Source organism: Nannospalax galili, unplaced genomic scaffold (assembly GCF_000622305.1).
Source record: "Nannospalax galili isolate Female #2095 unplaced genomic scaffold, S.galili_v1.0 scaffold169, whole genome shotgun sequence".
Lineage (NCBI taxonomy): Eukaryota > Metazoa > Chordata > Mammalia > Rodentia > Spalacidae > Nannospalax > Nannospalax galili.
Genome location: NW_008360327.1, coordinates 3,156,600 through 3,166,191, shown reverse-complemented (window position 1 = coordinate 3,166,191; position 9,592 = coordinate 3,156,600). Strand labels below are relative to the sequence as shown.

Sequence of the window (9,592 nt, the reverse complement as noted above, 5' to 3'; positions counted from 1 at the left end):
ATATCAGAGTATAAGGGCTCTAGTTGGGGGAGGGAGGCTATGGGAGGGTGCTACCTGGGAAGTGGGTGTATAAATAAATAAAAAAAAGAAAAAGAAAAAAAATTCTTCAAAGCATAAAAATTTACTAAAGAACTCTGCATTTTGATAGAAAACTCTGTTTAAAATGTTGATTTAGATTTACTTGCTAAGCTTGCCTGTTCTGCCTGATTGTATCTACCACACATGGATGATTAACCTAGTTGAAATGCTAAGAATTGAAGTGCTGTAAACCTCCTTCCTGGACCCTGGACCCCAGACTCAGTTGATTTACAATGTGTCCTGTAGGCCTGTTTACACATACCAAAGTTTAAAACCTCATTTAATTTTATGTCTTATAGGGTTTAGACAGAGTACAATATTGTATAACTTTTAATTCAACTATATACCTAAGATTTTACAGCCAATTTTGAAAGAGATGCATCTTAGCTCTGGAAATTGTTATTGAATATGTCAATGCTGTTGTAATGAAATGTTTCTTCTAATTATATGGTTATTAAATAAATAATTTTTTTAAATAACAAAAACAAAAAGATAAATTTAAAAAAAAAAGGTCTATATCATCCAAGGCCGACGTAGAGATAGCTAGCTTCCATAATAGCTAAATATTACAGCTCTGCTTTTCAGTTTACCATATGGTAATTGTAGCATTTTTCTTTGCAAGACTTGTTCTCTTGTCCTAGCCCTGGGGAAGGTAGTACCATTAACATCATTTGTAGCACTTCATAGTATTTGGGCTTCCTTTTGTGTGTACTTTAAGTACTGTTCTACTGTTAGATTCCTGGAGGGCTCAGCTTAGAAGCAGAGAGGATCCAAATGCCATAGAATGCCAGACTCTGCACAGGAGCTTTCAAGAGGGATAGATGGTCTTCTGAAGGTGGTTACACTGAGAGAGGACTCACTGTCCTGGCTCTGAAACAGGAGTGGTGGAGCTGCTACATCGCTCACAGGTAAAGTAAGTACTGTTCTACTGTTAGATTCCTGGAGGGCTCAGCTTAGAAGCAGAGAGGATCCAAATGCCATAGAATGCCAGACTCTGCACAGGAGCTTTCAAGAGGGATAGATGGTCTTCTGAAGGTGGTTACACTGAGAGAGGACTCACTGTCCTGGCTCTGAAACAGGAGTGGTGGAGCTGCTACATCGCTCACAGGTAAAGGATTTGCCATTTTCCCCATTCTCTTCCTTTTTTTTTTTTTTTTTTCTAAATATGACCAGGTCCATCATGTCTTTAAAAGTTGCACATATGTAAACATCTCTCTTCCTCAGACCCCTACTGTTTGCTTAGTACTCCCTTGTTTCCTCCACAGCCAGCTTTCTAGAATTCAGCTCCCCTCTCTTCCCTTCAGCTTGCTTTGCTCCTTTGGCTCCACTACTTTGCTCCTTTGGCTCCACTACTCCTGAGGCTGTTTTTTAAAGTCATCCAGAATCATCTTATCGCTGGCTCTAGGGACTTCTACTTATTTTCACCTTTTTGGGTGGAGCAAACAGAACGAACATAGATTTATTAAGAAAAAGTGAGAAAGAACACTCAAGAATGGGAGGGGCTCCCTGTTCTCACTTCTTATCTGGCTGACCTCTGACCTGGGTGTCATTGTTTTTCTCTAGAAATGATCTTTGAGGCCCATGAGTTCATATCTTTGGACTTTTTTCATTCATGTGCTGCTCCTCTTCTGCCCATCTCCTAATCAGTGGTGGTCATCAGCATTCTCTTCTGTGCTCCCTTCTCTGTGTGCTGCTAAGGATTTATCAAGACTGTTTCTTCTCTAGACCTCTGGCTCAGAAGATCTTTTGATCAGTACCTCCACCTATCTGTTGGGCATCTCAGAGGCCTATGGGGAGCCACCCTCAGCTCTCACAGTACAGTGAATGGCACAATGGAAGAGCTGCCCAAGTCAGAAACTGGTAGATCATTTTTTCTTCCTATGTTCTTTCATTCACCTGAATCCCATCAACACATAAGAATTTCCTATTTTATAGCTTCCCCTGTTTGGCAGTCATTTCTCAGTAAGGATAGTGCAGCAATGTAGCTGGTTCCCTCCCTTGCCTTCAATTTCCTGCCTTGCTGTCAGTTAGTTTGATTTCTGTATTATAAAAGGAAACCCCTAAAATACCAAATCATGTCATGCAGTTCTCAGCTTAGGTCTTTCAGTAGTTTCCCATTTTTCAAGATCAAGTCCAGACTCTTTACCGTAATGTGACCTCTGCTGATATTGGGAGCCATGTTTCTCATTACTTTTTCTACTCTAAATCTCACCAAACTTTTAGACCCTAATGGCGACAAAATGTTCCTTGTGGTATTTCCCCTCACTTGTACCCACTCTTCTGTGTGAACTCCATTTCCCTGTCAATCTTGAGCCTGAAGAATATACCTTTTTTGTGTTTCCACACATTACCTCTAGCCCAGGCTGACTTCCCATGTGCTAGGATTACAGATGAGTGCCCCACCATGTGTTCCTTCCACACTGTCTTTATCTCCCTCACAGAACAATATTTTGAGCTATGGTTCAATGGACTGCTTTTTACTATCTCTGAATGTATTGTAGGCTCATTGAGGCTGTGCCTGCCTTGTACCCTATAGTATTCCTAGCACACAGTGTAATATATACCATATTATGAACAGGTGTTTACTCTAGGAACACACAGAAGAATTAAACAGTGCAGTCTGCTTGAGTTATTGAATTTGAACACACTGAGCAGTCCAGCTGGAGCAATGTGCATAGTGATAGCCATAGCTAAAACATCAAGGTACAAATTGGATAAAGCACTTGGCCCCAGCAAGGAATTGGACAGAGCAAGGATCTAGGTTACCGATTCTAGACTTAACCAAACTTCATTTAAACAACTATCCTAGATTTAACAAAACTGGGTGTTATTATAGTGAATATGTGTACTTGTAGGGTTCGAAGCTTGGCTCCCACTGCCAGTGCCACAGCATAGAATCCAATCCAGGTTATAGATCTATGCTGACTCTAATCCAGTCTCAGTCACCAGTTGTATCTAGGACTTATTAAATTTTTTTATTATATGTATGTATATATGTATATGTGGGTATGCGTGTGCCATAGTGTGCATATGGAGATTAGAGGACAACTTCTGGGAGTGATTTCTCTCCTTACACCCTGAGGGTCCTGGGGATTGAACTCAGGTAGCCAGTCTTGACAGCAAGGGCCTTTACCCACTGAGCCATCTCACTAACTTGCTAAGTCTAAGGGTCATTTTAAACTTTCCATTCTTCTTCTTTCTCATATGTGCATCATTTTCTATTGAAGAAAAATATTTAAACATAGTGTTAAACAGTTGAGAAGATGACTCATCAAACTTGCTTGCTTTTCACAGCTTTCCCTAACACCTACACATTTTTATTGTGATACACTTTCCCAAGTTTCTACTAGCACTGTAGTGCCCATCTTCATAACATTTGACTTATATAGTCTTTTCCCTTAAGGTAAATTCTCAAGGAGGGGTTTGCAGAGTTACAGGATGTAAACACTGTAAAGCTTGCTTTGAGGCTGTCTAGGCCTTTCTAAAGGGATTACTGGAAGTTGACCACAGTGTGAAAATACAAGATCTCTTAATGATGTTGAAGCATTGGAGAGAGTGAAAGGAAGGGAAAGAATGAGCTGTGTCTGTACAATTCTTTTTTCTTTCCATTGGCCTCATTTGTATGTGGTTTCACATAATTTTTTTTTATAAGTACAGAGAAGTTTGTATTAGTTGACTATATTTAAATGCAAATACTTTTTAAAGAGCAAATGAAAATTTGTACTGGTTGCAACTCCATATTAACTTGTAGAAACTTATTTATTATTTTTTGGTCTTTTTTGAGACAAGATTTCCCTGTAGCCACAGCTGGCCTGGATTCACTAATGGAGACCAGGTTGGCCTCAAACTCACAGAGATCCGCCTGCCTCTGCCTCCCGAGTGCTGGGACTAAAGGCATGTGCTACCACGCCCAGCGAAACTTATTTTTTAAATTAAAAAAAATTGTTTTACTATTTGTGTGTATGTTTGTGTATATTCATGTATGTGTACCATGACACTTGTACCATGACATGTGTGGTAGTCAGAGGACAACTTTAGGGAGTCAGTTCTCTCTTTTGTAGGTCCTGGGGATTGAACTCAGGTTGTCTGGCTTGCATGGCAAGTACTTTTACCCATCCTGGCCATGTAGGAATTTAAAATTTTACTTACAGTTGAATATTTAAGAGCTGGGCCATAAGCTGAATTATTTTACCACCTACTCGGATTGTTTTTAGAGCTGTGTATTTTGATGCTATGCCATTAACCGTTACTGCCAAAGGTCCCTTGTGAAGAAGTCCTTCCATGTCCCAGTGTCAAGAACTGGTTCATGTTTCCAGCACTTGTGGCTTGTTCATGTCTAATGAGAGGTGTCAGTGGTGTGTAGTTATTCCAATCATATAGGTCCCAGACACCACCTACCTCTTGTCTTCCCTGTGACATGGAGTTTGGGGTCAGACTTTGTCAGATACTCATTCCTTGGGAGGGAAAACATGTTAAGTATTTCAAAGCATTTCAGTATAAATATAGTACTAATGTTTGCTTTTATTTCATGTATACCCTTGCACTTTACTGGTTTAGAATTTTGTTCTACTAAGATGATAAGCAGTAGAGAACTACCTCATTGACCTCTAGGTGTTTATGCAGGTCATTTAAAAGCAGACTAGAGTTCAGAGCAGAAAGCACTATAGAATAAAATGTGGAGCCTTATATAAGTTTATATATATATATATATATATAATGTGTTTGTATGTATTTGGAGAGATACTAGTCAAAGTATTTAGCTTTTCTCCTAAGGAATAGAAGTATAGAATAAGAGACTTTGAATCTCTTACATAAAAGTACTTCCGTGTTGTTTGAATGCATACCATAATCATATTCTATTTCTTTTTTAAAAGCTGTTTTTTTTTTGTTTGTTTTTTTGTTTTGGTCTTTTTGAGACAGGATCTCCCTGTAGCCCCAGCTGTCCTGGAACTCACTATGTAGACCAGGCTGGCCTTGAACTCACAGAGATCCACCTGCCTCTGCCTCCTTAGTGCTGGGATTAAAGGCGTGCGCCACCACGCCTGGCATTTAAAAAAAAGCTAGTTTTTAAAAAATAGCAGAGGAGTTGGGGAGATGGCTCAGTGGTTAAAGCACTAGCCATGCAAATGTGAGGATCCCCAGAAACCCATGTAAATGTTGATCTGCCTGTAATTCTAGTCTTGGAAAGTGATCAAGCTGATTAGTAAGACTAGCCATATTGATGAGCTCTGGGTTTGATTGAGAGACCCTGCCCAGTGAAAAAGATGGAAGAATGAATGAAGATGATTCCCAGCATCAACCTCCATTTGCACGTGCATTGTCACAGAAGTGAGCCTACACACATGCAGCAAACAAACCATGCAAAACACACACACACACGAAAGAGGAAATAAAATGACAGGTCACTACCTCTGCTTATTTGACATAGGTAACAGTTTTGCTGTGGCTAACTCTCATAGAGCAACTCCTATTTCTGTGACCAAACCTGGATGAGGAATCTGTCAGTGAGTTGTTCCTGTTTTTAGGAAATTAAACTATATTGCTTGTTTTTTCTCCCCTTCTCTCTCAGGTCATTTGGATCCAGGATTCTTAGCGAGTGACAAAATTTCTTCTGGAAATGCGCCACTCAATGAAGAAATTAATATTGCCTCTTCAGATAGTGAAGTAGAGATTGTGGGTGTTCAAGAACATGCAAGGTAGGCTATTAATTGAGGTGTTTGGATATTTTAAATTGTGAATCTACTTTAAACATGAAAAATAAGTGATAAGAAAATGGGAAACCTCATGGCCTGGCTGGCATGAAAGGTGGGGATCTGTCTTGGAGCTTTTCTTGGCTTAGGAAATAATTTTTGTTGAGATGTGTGGTGGGAGGTTCCAAGTGTATTCCATGTTGTCTTATACCAAGACTGTCAGTCACACTGTGAGCTAGAGCTGATTTTTTTCCCCCTTTTAAGCAAATGTCTGGATAGCTTGACAGACTTTGCTCTTAAGAAAGAAGTGTCCTGTGCTTTCCTATCCTCTCATTCCTACCTTTTAATATATTGAGACCAAATAGTTGGGAAACATACATCTGATAAGATACCTTAGAATTTAAAATATCCTTGAAACAGCCAATTGGTATGCAGTGTTTAATGAACGTAATTTTTATGAATTTGGTGTCCTTTAAGGTAAGAGTCATCAAACTATAGTTAATAGGACACATCTGTCCTGCTACCTGCTTTTATATAAATTGGGAGCCAAGAACAGGTTTTAAATTTTTAAATATTTGAAGAGAAAATGATATTTTATAATGTAAAATTTTTAGGAAATTCAGTATTCACAGAATTGCTCTAATGGAGCCATGCTAGTCCATTTTGCACATCACATTTGGCTACTTTTGCTCTCCAGCCACAGTGTTGAGTAGTTTGGCAGATTGTATGGTCCCTAAGCATATAATAAATTACCTTCTTTACTTTGCTCTTTGCTTTGATTTTACTTTTTTATCAGTACACCAATAAAATATTTACCAGCATTTTATTTACTGCTTATATAAAGAGTGGCCTGAGGTGTATAAATAGGGGTGAAATGTAGATGTGTATGAATTGAGGGTACCTAATAAGATTTCATTGATCTTCTAAGGGCATTCTTTTAGCTAAACTAATGGAACTTTAAGAACGTAGCATTGGGGGGTTGGAGAGATGGCTCCGCAGTTAAGAACCTGGCTGGTCTTGCAAAGAATCTGGGTTTGGTTCTCAGCACCCATATGGCAGTTAACAACTGTCCTAACTCCAGTTCCAGGGGATCCAACACCCTCTTCTGACCTCCGTGGACACTGCATGACATGGGTGCACTTACAGGAAGGCAATACACTCATACACATAGAATAAAAATAATGAAAATAGCCAGATGTGGTGGTACACGCCTTTAATCCCAGCATGTGGGAGGCAGAGGCAGGTGAGTCTCTGTGAGTTCAAGGCCAGCCTTGTCTATATAGCAAGTTCTAGGCCAGCTAGGGCTACAGGGAGACCCTGTCTCAAAAAGACCCCCCAAAAAAGAAAAAATATAAAAGAGAATGTAGCGTTAACTCAGTGAGTAATACATCATTTTCCCAAGAGTAGCCAGTTCTTCTCGACGGAAATTAGTGTTGTCCTAGGACTTCACCAGCTATTCTGTACTTCTGCCAGAATTGGCTTGTGTCCTGCTTCCTCCCTTTCTGTCTTTATGCTTATTTTTCCTATTTTGGTGGAGAGGGGTTTTCACTTTCCAATCTTTCTCGTTTCATTTTCCCCTGACTCAATAAGAAACTTTTTCCTCATAAATTCTCTTTTTTCACTGTTTCTTTTTAAGCTGACTTACCAATCAGATGAGGAAGATAGGACAACTGATTTCCCTCCTTTACTTAAGCATGTTTTTGCAATTAGTTTATCTCTCACATTCTCACTAAGCCTCATGTTAGGATCATTCTGGAGTATTGAACTTTTAAAATTTCAGGCTTCCTGCTATGATGCTGTAGTAGCAGGTTGATGTGGTTAAATTATCTTCAGTTGCTTGTGCGAAGACATCCCTTGCTCCAGTTCTCTGTATTTCTGTCAAGTCTCCCTTTTTTACTATCTCCTTATGCCTCAAAATGTTACAGATACATTTTTGGGGGGGATATTTCTAAACATTTATTTGTTTGCTTGCTTGCTTGCTGAGTGTTTTGCATGCATATATGCAAGTGTACCTGTGTTGTGCAGTGCTCCTGGAGGCTGGGAGACGGAGTTGAATTCCCCAGAACTGGAGTTACGGACAGTTGTTAGCTGCCATGTGGGTGCTGGGAACCGAACCTGGGTCCTCTGGACAAGGAGCCAGTGCTCCTAACTGCTGAGCCATCTCTCCAGTACCCAGACACTCTTTTTCTAAACTTTGCTCAACTTTTCTTCCATCACGAAATTTTTTGGCTTTCTTTTTTTTTAAAGCCAATATTCTAGTGTCTAGAGGTAATTTTATTATTAAAAAATTAGACACTTAGTCTCCTTCTCTGCTTACCCCTAACACATATGTATATACATGCCATCTCTGATATATCCCTCTGAACTTAAATCCTCTCCAGATTGCTATCTTGTTCTGTTCTGTACATATTTATTTTGTGGTTTTTGTTTTTGTTTTTGTTTTTGTTTTTGTGACAGGGTGTCCTAGTTTGTTTCTCCATTGCTGTGACAAAACACTCTGACCACTACCAACTTGGAGAAGAAAGAGTTTATTTGTCTTACATCTCCCAAGTCACAGTTCATCAGGGAGCCCAAGGTAGAAAGTAGGGCAGGAACCTGGAGGCAGGAGCTGGAGCACAGGCTGTGGAGGAACTCCGCTTACTGGCTTGCTCCCCTGGCCCATGCTCAGCCTGCTTTCTTATGCAACACAAACCCACCTGCCCAGGGGTGGCATCACTCAAAGTGGTCTGGGCCCCCCCACATCACTCAACAATCAAGAAGATACCCCATGGACATGGCCACAGACCAGTTCAATGAAGGCAATTCCCCAGTTGAGGCTCCTGCAACCCAGGTGTACCAAGTTGACACTAAAGCTATCCAGCACACAGGGTCTCAATATGTAGCCCTTGTTGACCTGGAACTTGGTATGTAGACCAGGCTGACTTCAAACTCAGAGAGGTCCACTTGCCTCTGCTTCTGAAGTGCTGGAATTCAAGGCGTGTACCACCTTGCTTGGCTTGTGCCTCTCTTGAACCAAGTCACTTGACTTTGGCCACATTTTAAATAATATTACTTTCAAGACCTTGAAGAATAAAGCTGCATTTCAGTCTGATCCATTGGTTTGAATTTTGGGAAAATCATATCTTCTAGGTGACAAATCAGCTTTGAAACCTCAGTGGTGGTTAATGCTGTCCATACAGTAGAATATAGTGTTTATAGATTCTGTTGGAGATTTTAAACTAAATTCTGTATTGTTTTGAGGCTATCTTTTTTTTCATGTTTTATTATTTTTATTTTATGTGTATGTGTGTATTGCTTCCCTGTAGGCAAGTGCACCAGTGTCGTGCGATGCCCGCGGAAGACAGAAGAGGTTGTCTGTTCCCCTGGAACTGGAGTTATGGACAGTTGTTAGCTGCCATATGGGTGCTGGGATTTGAACCCGGGTCTTCTGCAAGAACAACTAGTGTTCTTAACCGTCGAACCATCTCTCCAGCCCCCAGAGGCTATCTTTTGTATTGGCTTTGCATCTAGGGCTAAATTAAGTAGAATCTCTCACAATTCCACTCTCAAAAATGATTTTCCCAGTAGTTTCTTCAGAAGTAGCCTGATAAGCTTTCACACACCGAGGTTGCTTCAGAATTCTCCTTCAGCTGCCTGCCTCTCACCTGGAATATATTTCCTTTGCAGGCTTTGGGTTACAGGGAGGAAGTATTGATATGCTTCTGGCAGGGTTAGACTCAGAAAAGGGTTTTAGGTTTTGACCTACATCTTTTTTGTTCTCATTTTGTTTGTATAGATGTTTTATTTGAATTTAGTTTTTTGTTTATGGATTTTTTGGGTTTTTT

General features: G+C 40.1%; 1 protein-coding gene across 5 annotated transcripts in view; it reads left to right on the top strand.

Moving 5' to 3' along the window:
* The window catches only part of CUNH18orf25 (chromosome unknown C18orf25 homolog), a 104,429-nt gene that overhangs the window by 85,996 nt on the left and 8,841 nt on the right, over positions 1 to 9,592 (top strand). For all 5 annotated transcript variants that reach the window (XM_017796307.2, XM_029560107.1, XM_008825909.3 and 2 more), the window contains one exon: positions 5,648 to 5,774. In XM_017796307.2, the coding sequence (XP_017651796.2) occupies positions 5,648 to 5,774 (127 nt within the window). The remainder of the gene's footprint in view (positions 1 to 5,647; positions 5,775 to 9,592) is intronic.